We start from the raw sequence: 15,791 nt of genomic DNA on the forward strand, positions 1-15,791 counted from the left end.
TTCGTCCACAAAATGATAATTCTATTAACGAAACGGTCATTTTGTCGACGAAATGACCAATTTCGTAACAAAATATTCTGTGCGACACTTGGCGCTCCATGGTTTTTGTCCATGGTTTAAACCATGGTTTCATTTGTACCACCTTCGTGAATTCGGGACTACAGGTGTGTGAACGTTTAAGTTGAGCTGGCATCATTTAAATACTAGCAAGTCAATGTTTATGAGTGCAATGAACTGAATATTTCATGAGGTGAAAGATGAAATGATCCATTCAACAAGGCACAGCCCAGTTGCTGTCCACTGCATTAATGAAAGACATAATATTTATTTGTTTTATGAATATAACACACAGAAATAGATCCTTGTCATTTGATGTTTTGATGAATTTAGAAACGAGAGAATGTGCAAGATCTGAGATTGAGAAAGTGCTCACTGAGCGCTAAATGCTCTAGTGCGCTGGATCGCATGCACACTACAAACACATCTATAGGCCCTAATGCATGTAGTGTGCTGGGTTCTCAGTGTTAGTGCAATGGAGCAAATCCTACAAGTATGGACCCAAGATTGCACGGTAAATGGAGCCACAATTGCACAAGTGAAATGATGACTTAAAATGGGACAAATGAACAACATCAAACAACCAATCACATAACAAGGATCTAGTTTTTGTAGGTGTTTTATAAACAGAGCTATTTTAGTCATATCACTGATATCCTTCTTTCTAAAGATCAATTACACTTTTTGCCAATAACAGCTTGTTAAAAAAACAAAAACAAAACAAAACAAAACAAAGGTAAGAAAGGTCTGTAAATGAATGTACAGCTTTCACAAAAGTGTACTATAAAAGTGGAAATTTTTGTGGTGTGGAAATTTTCGCACATTTTGCGCAACCAGAAACTAGCATGAAAATAAAAGCACACAAACATTTGTGCTTCCCATATGTCCCAGTAGTTTATGTCTGTGGAATTAAAAATGCGTGAAACTCTTCTTACCCAGCCAAGCGCAAAAAATTAGTCGTGCGAAAACATCCACTTTTACAGTGCATAGCACTGTTGCTTTTTCTCTTTTGGTATGATTGCATGGCTTTCACGGGTGATAAATTACGCCCTGGTAATTAGTCTCGGAGACTTTTCAGTACTTCGTGTCCTCTTTGCAACCACAAGTCATGGAGATGTATGAGCCTATAGAGATGTTCTATAACTATTTTGGGAGTTTCAGCCTCGTCTGCACTTTACTGTACATATACATCACGTTTTTAGGAAGTTCCTGATTTAACTGCAGAGTCAAAATGCAAGACTACTCGCTCTAGTCCAATGACTTTTAATAATAGTATAAAAATTAAACAATAAAAAGGGAGAAGTTTCATCAGATTCCCACTTGAGATGGGGAAGCCACAGCATTAAATCAAACTGTCCCCTTTTTCACCACATGCAATTGGTCACCACCATATGGTGATGACATCATTCCTCATTATTAAGTTTCCAATCGATATACAGCATGCACACACAAAAACATCATCAAATATCATGTGCTTGGTTGGCAATGTAGCCAAAAGTCCTTAATCCTAAATTGTTAAAACTGCCTTTTACAATATTCAGCTGGTAGAACCCCTTGATATGACATAATACTACTGACACTACTCTTGTCAAATTCACTTTCTGTGCGGTATGTAGACATTCTGTGTAATTTAATACTTTGAGAACAGTGTCAACAGTCATGTGCTAAGTTGGACCTGCATGCAAGATTATGTCTTTCCTCTTGTTCCAATTCAAATGAGGAAATTAAAGTCAATAGGGAACCGATAGGGTGTTGATTTTACCACCTTATTTAGAATGAGTGATGGTGACTAATCATCACGACTGGATGAAGAAAAAAAACATAGAAGATTTTAAAATGCCATAAAAAAAGTTGTCCAATTCTGATGAAATTTCAGTCATTAATGTTTGTTTGGTTTATTTTAAGTCAATTTGAACATGTAGTTGAAAATATCCAATGTTGTTAGTAATTGGTAATTTCAGCAGAGTATCAAATTGTCTCTAATTTTCCACAGTTATAAAATTTTCATGTAATATCCATAAAAGTCCTATTAAAAGGGGACTTTTGAACATTGCAAAAATTATCATTGTAAAATCTGCACTATTTGAATTTTTTAAGGTTTTACATATCTTTATACAAAAGAATATCTTATTTTTGAAAAAAAAATAGGATGGAACCAACTAAGAACTGCACAAAACAGGAAATTAAAAAAAAAAAATTAAGAAAAAGAGTTTTAATCTTCTAAAACACAATGCCAATTCTAGAATCAGTTCTCAATTTAGCAATTAAAAGGCTTTCAAAAATTTTGCAACACACACAAGCAGTGGCGTATTTAGGGAAAACAGCGCCCGGGGCAAGCGCGAAAATTGCGCCCCTAATTTCTGAAAAAGTGTTAAAGTCAACCCCAACCCCATCCCGGTAGTGACTTTAAAGTGAGCCGAAATTTGTATATTTCCGCGTCATCATCACGAATTGTTTACCTCTTTTTTTATATTCAAATTTTGGCGAGCGAGCGCAGCGAGGGAACCGAAAATTTGTGTATTTAAGCTTACAAAACATGGAATTATTGTCATTTTTTGGTTATTAAATCTTACAATTCTAATGAAGATATAGTGACGGCCTTATATAGATAACGATTTGTACCAACAAAATGAGGACTTGAAAAAATACTCTAAATTAGTACGAGCGAGTGAGCCGAAATTTGTATATTTCCGCATCATCGTCACGTTTTGTTCTTATCTTTTTTTTATTGATAAATCTTAGCGAGCGAGCGCAGCAAGCGAGCCGAAATTTTTTTTATCTCAGCTTACAAAACATGGAATTCTTGTCATTTTTTGCCTATTAAACCTACAATTCCCATCAAGATAAAGTGACGGCCTTATAAATAACGATTTATACCAACAAACTGAGGACTTGTAAAAATACTCTAAATTAGTACGAGCGAGTGAGCCGAAATTTGTATATTTCTGCGTCATCATTAGCTTTTGTTCTTATCTTGTTTGATTTGGGTTTTTTGCGCCTCCCACCTCCCCCGTATATTCGAAACTGTTGGCGCCCTCTTTTAATCCAATCGGCAATCGCTTCGGAGCGTAAGATATTGCAGTCGCTGCTCCGTGTAACATTTTGCCTGCTAAATATAAAATAGCATGTGTGAACACAATAGACATCGTCATTTTGTCCGCGTCATCATCACATTTTGTTCTTATCTCTTTTTATATTTCCACTTACAAAACATGGAATTCTTGTGTGAACACAATAAACAGTAGCCGGGTTCACACGTACAAATTAGCGGGATGACGATCGCGATGCTCATCCCGAGTTTTTTGGCGAGCGTCCACACGTACCAAATTAGCGGGATGGCGATCGCGATCGGTATCCCGCTAATTTGGCGAGCGTCCACACGTACCGAATTATCCCGCTAATTGCCGATAGGGTCACACAGCGCCCTTCTCTATCACTGCTTGCGCGCACTTACCTTTGTCTATTGTCTTTTACGCGTCAGTGGTGTGGTTCGCGCGCTGTTGTTGTTGTGCTCCAAAGAGGTGAAGGACCTCTTCGCAGAGGCCTCGCTGTTGTGATGTGCGCATTGCATGATGGGATGTAAAAACTCGAGATTGTAATCCCGACCGTTCACACGTACCAGCGCGGGGCCAATTATCCCGCTAATTGGCGAACCAGCGCAAGATTTCTTGGGATTAGCATCGCGATGCTTATCCCGCTAATTTTCGGGTTTTTTCTGTCCACACGTGCAAAAAACTCGGGATGACGATCGCGATGCAAATCTCGAGATTTGTATCCCGCTAATTGGTGTACGTGTGAACCCGGCTATTGTCATTTTGTCCGCATCATCATCATGTTTTGTTTTTAATCTTGTTTGATTTGGTTCCCCCCCCCCCCCCCCCCCCCCCCCGGTCCGGGCGAGATTTTTTCTTTTTCTTCTTCTTCTTCTTTTTTTCGTTCGTTTTTTCGTTTTTGGCGCCCCCAAGGAGTGGCGCCCGGGGCACATGCTCCCCTTACCCCCCCCCCCCCCCGATACGCCACTGGACACAAGCAATCATACAATATGGATACAAAGAACAAAGGGCTAAAAAATGAGAGCATTTTTCACTCTTTTTAAAAAATGGACTCTCTCAGGTCAGAAAAAAAACCACAAAGTTATTGGTAAATTCTAATCTAAATGGGCCTTGAAAACAAATTGCAAGAGAGAGTTGGTGTCAGGTTAAAGATAGTTGAGAAGCAAGGACCTAAACAATAGAATCAGGCATGCACACACACACACACACACACACACACAACCAAAAAATATGCCAAAATCAATAGGCACAGACAATGGCTGAGTGGAGGAAATTTGTAGGGAAAATAAAGGAGTCATATCAACGGTAGTCAGATGAGCGCATGTCAACATGAACTTTATTGGACAGCACATGAGTGAAGATAAACATGGCCTGTTAAAGGTAAACACCCCCATATATTTGAACTTGGCTTATGAGTGTTGATAGTCTTCTGTTTAGAAGAGGTGATGCATCTGTACTGCACTAAAGCTGACCGCAACATTCATATTTTTCAGATTTATCTCCCACTACCACAAGTGGGCCTTTTGGCATTGGCCCTAAACTACAACTCTGAGTGGGCAAGTGCCCGATTCATATTTCTTGCCTTGGAGTGAGTGTTAGCTGCTTCATGCAAGCAAGCAAACGGGTTTGTAGTGCCATGTTGACTCTCCGTACTCGTTTATGTCAACCATATGACTTCTTTCATCCATGGCCCTGTCTCCTATCCCATCGTCATGACAGCCACCATCGCCATTTGCCTCTGACTGTAAACCTACCCTGAGTACAGACCCAGCAGTATGGGGATTCTGTGTGGTGGGAAGGTTTCAGACCCAATTTAGTCAATCTCCATCAGGGCCGGCGGAGCATTTTCAAAAGTGGGGGGCCCACTTGCGGGTTTCATGAGCTAACAAGCAAAAAAACAAAAAAACAAACACATACACACACACACACACACACAAACAAGGTCTTCAACTCATCTCTCCCTTCCCACTTCCGGGTTTCTTCAGCTGACAAGCAAAAGAAAAAAAAAAGGTTTTCAGCTCATTTTTCTCTTTCCACTTCTGGGTTTCTTCAGCTGACAAGCAAAAGAAAAAAATAATAAATAAAAGTGCCACTTATGTACTTCTGGGTTAAAAAAAGTATTTTTTTTTTTTTGGGGGGGGGGGCCAAAGTGATGACACCTTTATGTATTCCTTTGTATGGTGCACAAAAAGTAGCCAGGTGCACAAAAGTAGCCAGGTGCACAAAGCCCCCCCCCCCCCCCCCCCCCCCCCCCCCCCCCCCCCCCCGTTTCACCGGCCTTGTCCATTCACTGGCACCACCACATTTTCAAAAACCATGACTCGAGAAGGCCTGCTAGAATCAAACTGCCCATCAGCAAATAAAGTGTACACTCATCGAATGTATAAAGCCATACACAATGGGTCTTTACGAGTTTTTCGTATCCCTGACGCTTTACTGAGATAAGGACATTTGTAGCTTTCGATGATCGGAGGTGGGAGGGGGGAAGGTGGGATTGATGGTCAAAATTTTGTATGATCCACATCTGGTGCCCCAATATTGGGCATTTTATTCACAAATGTGGACACACACACACACACTCACACATACAAACACAAAAGCAGCATTTCAAGAGACAATATTCACTGTATTAAAAACACATATAGGTAGCAAACGAACGATAACATCATGGTCTGTTCACACCGACAGGGATGCGAATATTCACGAATCATAAACCACGATGAATCTTTGGAGCAGTACAGCTGTATGGGAGATACATGTATTTGTGTTACTATATAATTTTAACAATGTACAGTTGCTCATCTATTGCAAATGCAATAGGAAAAAATGCTTCATAAATTGGGTACAATGTTAATTTCAGTTGTTAAGAGATGAAGAAATGTCTTGTTTTTTTGAAGAGTTTGCCTGCAGGATCGGGAGAGTAGGTGGCTCCATACTGATTCAGGTTTCTCACATTCAGTACCAGGTCCCTGGATACAAGAAGAGACACAAACACACACACACACACACATACACACACAAATATCTTTGCAATGGAAAGGAGTTTCATTTCCCTCACCCTCTCTGCAGGCCGCTTGGCTTTCAAGTCGCATTCTGCAGCCAGTTGGGCAGTTAGTCTTCGGCATTCCTCGCTGAGATAATGGAGCCTGGCCTTCAAGTTCTCTGTCTCTTCGCTCAGCGAGCGGCAGATCGCTGCCGAACTCTGGCGGTCCACAGCGCTGTCATGCAGCAGCTGTGTGAGGCGGGCGATCTCTTGAGCCTTCTCGTCATTGGTACTCTTTAGGTTTTGCCTGAGCGTGTCGACTTCCGACTGGAGCACCTCCACTTCTTCATTCTTTTCCCTGAGTCGAGCTGTCAATTCCTGGAGCTGCTGACAATGAGCATGTGAGACATTGGGATGGTTAATCTTTACCGGTAGTCAAGAATACTGTAAAACAAGGAATGTTCACGTACATTTTAATTTTGCGAATTTCACGAGGGGCAACATTCGCAAAATTAAAATGCATGCGAAAGTTCTTACTTACACAATATGCATTGGATGCCAGTGGTAAGTCGCAAAAATATTGTGCTGCAAGAAAGGCCGTCGGCTCCAATTCGCAAAGAAATTTTCATGCCGCAAATATATTGCGTTTTACAATTATGATATTACAACAAGGCACATTTGATCATAAAAATTTTGGAGTATTATAAGTACCCATTCTTTATGTCTGGGCAAAGCTTCAAATAGAACAAAGAACTGATAAAAGCATTCATTCATACCAAAAAAAAAAAAACATCTATCCAGTCAAAATTTACATTGATTTCTATGTGTAAACTACATGTACTGGGCTCGAGACTAACTTTTTTTTCTACAGTGGCCCATTTGATCTGGGCCACGAAAATCTTTGAATGTGAAATTTTGGTGGCCCAACAAAGAAATGTAGCAGCCTATGATAGTGGGGAATATAAAAATTGATTTTTTTTAAATATTTTAGCTTCCTGACTGGGCCACCAGAAAATAGCCTCTTTGAAAATTTGGTGTCACAACATCAATTTTTAGTGGCCCCAGGCCATCAGGCTACCACTAGTGTGGAGCCCCGGTATACGATGAATTAATCTTTATCAGTGAGAACCTTCTAAACAAATGATGTATATTGCTAAAAAGCAAACAAATATTCACACTTTGAGCTGTACAATGGAGAACAGACGTACAGTAGTGTACAGATGAGCAACGCTGCCATAGCCTTACACAATTTATAGGCCTTACACAATTCATGAAAATGATAGCTTTATAAACAGCTAAAAAGATTATGTAAGGATCTTTTTTGATCGTTTTTTTATTTTTTTTTATTTTTTTGCATCAGTCAAATTAGATATGTCACATGTAGAATCAATCAATGAATGGTGTCACACCCACAACAGAATGGTATCATGAACAAACAAACAGTGCTTTTAAAAAATGCTCCCATGAGGTTTCATGAAATATGTGACCTTGATACAATCTTCCTGTAATAATCATTGATAGTTCATGTGTGTCACTATCAACAAAATGTTCGCTACATTAATTTTCAATAATGCAAACCTTTAGACCCCCCTGGTGGAGCACAGCAGACAACAGAGTAACACGTGTAGCACCCAATTGCTGTTCATGTGACCACACCCCCATTTGTGTTTTGCAATCAGGGAGCCCCATATGGGAGGATGCCAGAATGATTGGGGCCGATTGCAGTATACATGCAAGGCCTGCATGATTATTGGCCAATTTGGGCGGGGTGTGCTGATTTCATGTCCCAAAATTGCAAATAGAAAGCTCAGTTGGCTTTTCCATTACGACAATATCATCTTTTACAGGTTGTATAATGAGCTTTTATATTTATAAACATTTTATAAACACTCAAGACCTCTGACCTCAGGGATTGATTTTCAACCCTCTGTGCACAAAGGAAATATTTCTTGATGTACAGTTGTATTTCCATCCATCACACCAATAACATTATACATGTACTTTCCTTCTGGAAGTGCCAGTACGAAAGTTACATTTTAGCTGATCTAGGGAGTACTACCTTTACCTTTACTTCAGTTTGAAGTTCATTACCCTTATTTACGCAGCCAATTGTTTACAATTCATGACTTTCTTCCTTTGTACCAAATATCATTACCATTGGACATTCCTAGTTGAAGTTACAGCTGAAAATGAACTACCCAGGGTAAACACAGTGAGTGCAAGAAACTAAATCCACCTGCAATGAAGAAATGCCAAAACTTGTGGAGAATGTCCTGTAAAACTAGAAACATTCACAGCATGAAACTTTCGCAAATTGGGTACCGGCGGCCTTTATGGTGGCATGAAACTTTTGCAAATTGCCACTGGCATTCAATACTCTGTGTAGACAAACACTTTCATGCATTTTAATTTTGCAAATCTTAGCTCCCTGCGAAATTCTCAAAGGTTTTACATACGCAAAAACATCTATTTTTACAGCAGCTGGTCACATTCAAAATTACCTCCTTCAGCTGAAATTAACGAAAAATCTCATTTTAATTTACTACATTGTATGCTGCTCTGTATGAAAACAGAAAAATAAGAGAAGTAGCTCAGGAAAAAATCACACACACACACAAATCTATAATCTGTAAAAGTTTAGTGAGTTAAGGCAAATTATATTTTGCGAATTATGGGTTGTAAGTTCAACACTGCTAAATAACCAGCATCACACTGCTTGCTAAACTGCAACCATGGAGCAGCTCCCAGCTCCAAGGTACAACCCAAATAGCTACCTGCAACATTTTTTTTTTCCTGGTCTCATGTCACAATATCATATTAACAGTCTTCTTCAGGGGCTTCCCCCACTCAGAGAAACCTGGTACAGAGTACATTGACTGTGGTCTTTCCATTCTTTTTTTTTTTTAAACAACAATTTTTACTTTCCCATTTGAATTCAATATTGTTCTCAATATTGAATGTATTGGACAACAACTCTGCTACTTTCTTTTCCTACAACTGATGATTATTATGCCTCCGCCACGAAGTGGTGCCGGAGGCATTATGTTTTCGGGTTGTCCATCCGTCCGTCCGCCCTTCCGTCCGTCCGTCTTTCCGTCCGTCCGTAATGAATTTTGTCGACAAGGTAACTATCAAAAGCTGTTGAGGTATCCTAATGAAACTTGGCATGTATGTGTATTAGGGGGTGAAGTTGTGCCTATCAACTTTTGGGTCAAAAAGGTCAAGGTCAAATACATAAAATTTCACTATTTCCACCATATCTATGCCATGCCTGAAGATATTTTCTTGAAACTTAGTGTATACATGTATTACCCAATTTAGATTCTCTGGTGAAAGTTTGGGTCATGAGGTCAAAGGTCAAAGGTCAAAAGGTCAAGTAAAAGTATTAAAACTTCTTTTTTTTTCTCTGTAAATTGGAAAATTGTTCAAGGTATCTTCATGGAACATAGTATATATACATGTACTGACTGGCAGTGATTATCTAGAGAATGTAGGGTTCATGGGGTCAAAGGTTAGGGGTCAAAGGTCAAGTGCAACACTTCAAAATTTTACTATTTCCCTCATGTTAATGCAATGCCAGCAGGATTAGTTTTTTTTTTTTTTACACTTGGTGTTTGCATGTGTAACCTAATAGAAATTCTCTGGAGTTTTTTTTTCTTTTTCTTTTTTTATTGCCTCAAAGGTCAAAAGGTCAAAGATCAAGTGAAAGTGCTGAACTAACTTTTTCCTCCATATCTCGGAAGTGGCTCAATTTATCGTGAAACTTACTGCATATCTATGCATGTTCTACCTGAAAGTGATTATCTTATGAATTTTAGGGTCTAAGGCCAGATGAACATGGTAACAATGTACTATTCAGTACAGAAATTGCACTTTTTCTCCATACCGGTACCATGAAAATTACTCAATGCATAAATGTCTGAATGGGTCAAAGTCAAGTTAAAGTCCTTAAAATCCCCAAATACATGCTCTCCTGTTCATCCAATTAAACCAAGTTCAAGGAAGGTGAACATTCAACACATTTCTGACAAACTTGTCATTTCAATATTTTGCCAGTTTTGTGAAAATGTAATCACACATTGTCCACATGTACTATCTAGACCTATTAGGAGAATCATGCATTATGGCGGAGGCATAGCAGTCGCCATAGCGACATTTCTAGTTTCCTCTCGTACTGTATGTATTCTATTTTAATCTTTTCCTAGAATTTGTAGTTTAGCTTTGTGTTCTTCATCTGCCCCAATGTCAAACAAAGAAAATTAATTTCAATCTTTCCCATTAATATCAAAATTGTGATTTCTGTTTCATTTTTCTTTTGAAGGGTTTGGCATCTGTTTCATTTTTCTCTCATTAAGCAACTTCTGACTATGTTTCCAATCGGCACATGCCGTGTACAGAGCTGTCAACCTCTGGAAGCACAAAATAAAATGTTTACTCGGCACTTCCAATATTCCTACTTTTATGACCGGCTCTCTTTACAAATATATTCTATTATATACAGGGGCAAATGCATGCCGTGACGTAAATATTTTTAGCAGTCAGGAAATGAATTCCCTTCAAGAGTTACAAGATAAGATCCGAAATTCCAATATGTCGGACGCAAAATCAGACAATGAATGATATAATATACCGGTAATATCCATTAACAAAAAATCATGTTTTCCATTACGTGATGCCTGAAATAAATCCTAAATCTAACAATCTGATCGTGTTCGACTAGAAGAAGTAATGTAAGGGAGCTGGTTTCCACAGACTCCCCATTACCCTACCACCAACACCCTAGAGGAGTTATTGCCTCAGTCTTTTGCCAACTTATAATTCCTACTTCTAAAAGTGCCTTAGGTATTTGTGGGAGGGGGTAGGGGAATTCAAAAAAAAATCTTTTAAGCAAGAAATACAATAGGCCCATTCTGAATGCATTTAACACTATAAGTTGCAAAATGTAAACCCAAAAGAATAGAACAGAAAATGTTGGAGGATAGATCTTTTTTACATCCAAACCATTCTCATTTGAGATGCTGAGAATATCTACACCGGTATGCAGAACAGTAACTTTAAAGAATGCCTGAAATTATCAAATTCTACTGAGTTTCTATTCCAAGTGTTTGTATTCTGCAACACTCCAGTGGACGCTTAAATGTGACCCTGCATCACAAAACCAACAAAAAGTCGCCAGACATGAATTTTCAGCTAAGAGCACATTCTGAAAGAACAGACTTTAAGCTTTAAAATGATGTACAACTCAATCTAAATATTGGAAAGAAAGCACACAAAATGCTCAGGAAAGGTGTGAACTGAGAAAAGAGGCTGTAAAGCACAGAGTCTATTCAAGCGCCTAATCTTTACCAAGCCGTGCTATTTATTTACACATTCTGTCCATGATTAATGCTAACTTTCAAAGCAGTAGCATCATCCTTTCTAAAGTTATTAGAGTTGAAAGTGAAGAGTACGTACAGGGGTTTTAAGAAATGAAAAGGGGACTCTAAAGACAGACCTAATCACACTATTCTGAAGAAAAAAAATTGTTCGAGATAAACTGCTTTAATAAAAAACACACTTTCCTGTTCGTTTTATACATGATCCCAAGTTTTAGCATAATGTGAAGACTTGCTCTTTTGGAAAATATGAAAAAGTCGAGACTGGCTAGCTAGGTTGACCCATTTCACCTATTTTCAGTCCTCACACACACTCTGTGCGTGCGACTTTTTGTTTGTTTTGTGATGCACGGTCACAAATGTGAATTGAGCTTTATTGTAAGTGGCTCTTTCAAAGATTAAAATGTAAAAATATCATCTTTTTTCTTCTTGTCTGACAGATTTTGCCACCTGTAGCTTCTCTGATGTAACTTTGCATACATATAAGCACATATACCCAATACACTGGTTGTTACGGCTTACTTTGTGTTGGCAACCCAGCACTGTGTCACCCACCTGATCTCTTCTTTCTGTCTCTCTGTGAGAGGTATATGGAGGTCTCTTCAACTCTACAGACCACTCAGTGTCTGGCACACTCATGCTGCCTAGCCTCAGCTGGGACAATCTCTCCTGGACACTCCCGCTGATATTGAAACCTCTCTCCCTGATGTCCATCATCAAGGAATCCACAATCGACGTGAGGGCCTCATTTTCCGCCCGTAAATCACTCAGAAGGTCCTGGAGAACACCAATACTCTGCACCTGCACCCGTAAGTGCTGGATCTCGTAAACCTGCATGGAAGAGCTTCTATCTCCTTCAAGCTCAGCAGCACTGGCGGCAATTGTTCCCAGCCTTTCGTCTTCCCTGTGATCAACGACCGTCCAATGTGGTCTTGTGTCACTTGCCATCATTCCATTTGTCTGTTCATTGCCAGTGAACTTTGAAGATGCATCTGTATATTTAGAGTCAGCTACTTTGTGGGCGGTTGAAGTAGGTATGAAATTGCTAGTCCTTGTACGAAAAGTGGTCTCTGAAAAATCTCTATGCGGATGTTGCCTATCCCGTTGCCCAGTGGTCCTTATCTCCTGGTGTGTCGGCGAGGCGTTCACAGCTGCCATCGTTCCAAACTCTGACTCATCTGGCACAAATAAAACACAAACAAACAATACAAACTAAATTGGTCAAACTGAATTCACCACATCAAATATGGAAATATCTGACTATCAAAGCTCTCTACAATGCTACAGAGCAGTTTGAAGGACTGTGGTACCGGTAGTTAGTTTTTTATAAACCGTAAATTATGAATAAATAAAACAATGAAACAAACACTGTTTGCATGACTGTGATTGTTGAATACACAGCACTTGCTCAGTCAACTTAGTTTAACACTGTACTATTGGATACAATTTAGTTATTTACATTCCTCAAATCGACATATCAGTTCGAAGTTCAAATAGTAATGCATAGTAATACATTGACTCTTAAAAGTAACTTCATGAGTGAGCACTCTCAACAATCAGAGTTTTAAATGCAAAGAGAAAGTAAATGCAAGATATCAATTCAATCTGAGCACAATGCAACATGTAGTAAATTTAACCATTAAACTTTACAACACCAGGACTGGAAGCTTGATGCCTACAGTATGAATTGATTGTTGGCAAAATCCGGAACATAAGAGCAGGGAGTCTATCAATCATACATGTAGAGCTGCTGGAAAGAAAGTGGCTGATATTTGATGTGAACATTATCATCACTTCTTTCTTTTCTGTTGTTGCAAAGTCCCCACTTCCTTTCAGTGGACCAACAAAAAAAACCTCAAATTTACAAAGACATGGTAGGAACTGGATTTACTGACACGGTAACAGTATATTGTGCTGTTTTAGATAAGAGTAAGACTCTTTCTCTCTGACTCTCTCTCCCTCTCTCTCAATAGTAGTTTCTCTTTTTGTTGTGGGATTTCTATTTTCAAAATTTGGGATTTTAACTTACTTTTACTTGTTGTTATTGCCATGCACACCACATGTACACGTATGTACACATGTCAAGTGTACAGTACTGTCAAAGGAAAGTGATATTTCGAACATTTCTTGATACCTACTGACAACTTACCCAACAAGTTTTGTTTCTATTTTATATTGTGCCACAGTAAGCACAATAATCTACATTGTACACGATAGTGATGAGGGATGTCACTGTTTAAAGTTCATGTCCACATTATCTAACTCCTAACAATTGCATTTAACAGCAAAGAACAGCCCCACTACTCACACTTTGCTTAATTAATAAAGTTACATATATACAACGAGACATGAAAACTCGTCACATTGAGGACGAGTTAGGTGATACGCTTGTGGTCATCAGATGACAGTCATCTGTGATCGACAAAGAAAAGAATGTGATATAGGCACCTTGAAGTTATATTGAGCGTGCATGTGAAACCGTTTCTGTAACCACTCGGCCACGGGTCATCCACGGAAATGGTAAGACAAAAAAAAAACAACAATGTATAGATATAACAGGGGGAAAGTGAATGCCCACTCAACCAACGTGGCCGTGTGAACATCTATTGCATTGCTAGACGGAAAAGCGGCCTTGTAACGACTGAGGTCGCTATGCCATTTCTGGCAACTTGGGAAAAATACGTCCCACAGACATAAAACCTATAATCGGCTGGTTTTCATACCTTGCCTTTAATCACAATTTTCAGTGTAATGACGTCATCAAATTACAAAACAATGACATCGTCTTGAAAGACAATTGTTCAAAGTACAACACCTCAGTCGTCATCATTACATACTATGATCGGTTTGACAAAGTCAACCTGCAAAATTTTGCTGCAGTCGAAGCAATGTGGTCTCCAACAAACAAAAAAGAGGGATATGGCGTGTGTGTGTGTCTGTGTGTGTGTATAGGTGCGTTTATATACGAACGTGATTTCTACATGGACGAATATGTAATACAAAATTGAAGAAAAAAAAGTAAAATAGCTAAGTATTTTGTTTCGTGATCTTGTGGGGTTCGAACCCGCAACCTTACATCTCTGAGACGTCGCCTTTAGCCACTCGGCCATACGTCTCGACGAGAAAATATGGGGAACGTAAACTTATGTATGTGAAAGATACATGAGGAATCGTTTTGTCCACATTCCATTTTCATTTTCAGTTTTAAACTGCAAAATTGTCAATCTGATGAGAAGATTTCAAAGAATAAAATGCATGATTACTGCAGCTTATTGTCTCAGCTACAACATACTAAAGTTTCAGAGGAAATGGAGCAAAATCAGCTGAGATAAAGGTGCTTAAACGTTGTCAAGTCAATGCATGGTTTTTAAAAAAATCACCTCCCATAGACATAACACGTAAACTTGTCCGATTTTGTGTCTTTACTTTTAATCACAATTTAAAGTATGATGACGTCATCAAATTTTAAAACCATGACATGGACTTGAAAGGCAAATGTTCAAAGCAAAACATATCTGAATTTGGGGTAATATTAAGCTTAAACAATAGAGATACGAGTAAATGAATGTCAGAAACAGTACCTCAAAAAAATTAATTCCACTTTTTTGATTTCAGATGATGATATGATGACGTCATGAGTTTTCCTGGCAATATCGGTACTTGAAACGTTATTTCCAATTCATATGCTTTTGTAATATGTAAGAGAAATATAGGGTCAATGGACGATTTAAAGAGCTATGGCGAAATAAACAAAGACATGTTTTTTCACTATATTTGCAGAAAGACGCGCGCGCGGAATTTCAACTTTGACGCCAGTGCATTCCTTTGTTATAGGTCAAAATCGATCGGAAATCAATGAATATTGTTACTCAAAGTATCAGAAATCCAAATCGGTCAAAAAAATTGCATTTTCATGTTAGTTACGCCCTCTGCGCGCGAAATTGCGCGGACGGACGCGCACGCGAGAAAATGTTTGAAACGCTTAAAATTGTCTGAAACTTCGAGATTTCCCATTGGGAAGTCGTTTTGAGCCTTTTAAAATTTTGACGCGCGCAAACGCGCGCGTAATGATGACCTGGGTAACTAGCGTTAAAATGTAAGATAGAGCGTGACCTGAACTTTATGTCCACCGAAAATGATACAGAAATGATATCTAGTTATGAAGTTATGATCGATCATGTGACAAGGTCCGAAAATCACAAAATGGCGCCTAGATGACGTCATAGATATGTTACTGTCATGAAAACCTTATTGTGGCTAGATATTGTTATGAGACATGTTGACTGAAAATGTCATGTTATTCCGTAATGTCATTGTTGAGAT

The 15,791-nt window shown here is 38.9% G+C and overlaps 1 protein-coding gene across 2 annotated transcripts in view; it reads right to left on the reverse strand.

The window, feature by feature from the left end:
* LOC139734082 (uncharacterized) overlaps positions 1-12,641 on the reverse strand; it is a 28,727-nt gene extending 16,086 nt beyond the window's left edge. Inside the window, exons 1-2 of one of the 2 annotated variants that reach the window (XM_071644897.1) lie at positions 12,024-12,641; positions 6,169-6,477 (exon numbers count right to left, since the gene is read on the reverse strand). In XM_071644897.1, the coding sequence (XP_071500998.1) occupies positions 6,169-6,477; positions 12,024-12,626 (912 nt within the window). In that variant the 5' untranslated portion in view covers positions 12,627-12,641. Of the gene's footprint in view, positions 1-6,168; positions 6,481-12,023 lie in introns of both variants that reach the window. The other variant, XM_071644896.1, reaches the window with a different exon arrangement.
* Between the last annotated feature and the right edge of the window lie 3,150 nt (positions 12,642-15,791).

Source organism: Diadema antillarum, unplaced genomic scaffold (genome assembly GCF_040938485.1).
Source record: "Diadema antillarum isolate AM-2024a unplaced genomic scaffold, OU_Dant_1.0 seq00000508_RagTag, whole genome shotgun sequence".
NCBI classification, from domain to species: Eukaryota; Metazoa; Echinodermata; class Echinoidea; order Diadematoida; family Diadematidae; genus Diadema; species Diadema antillarum.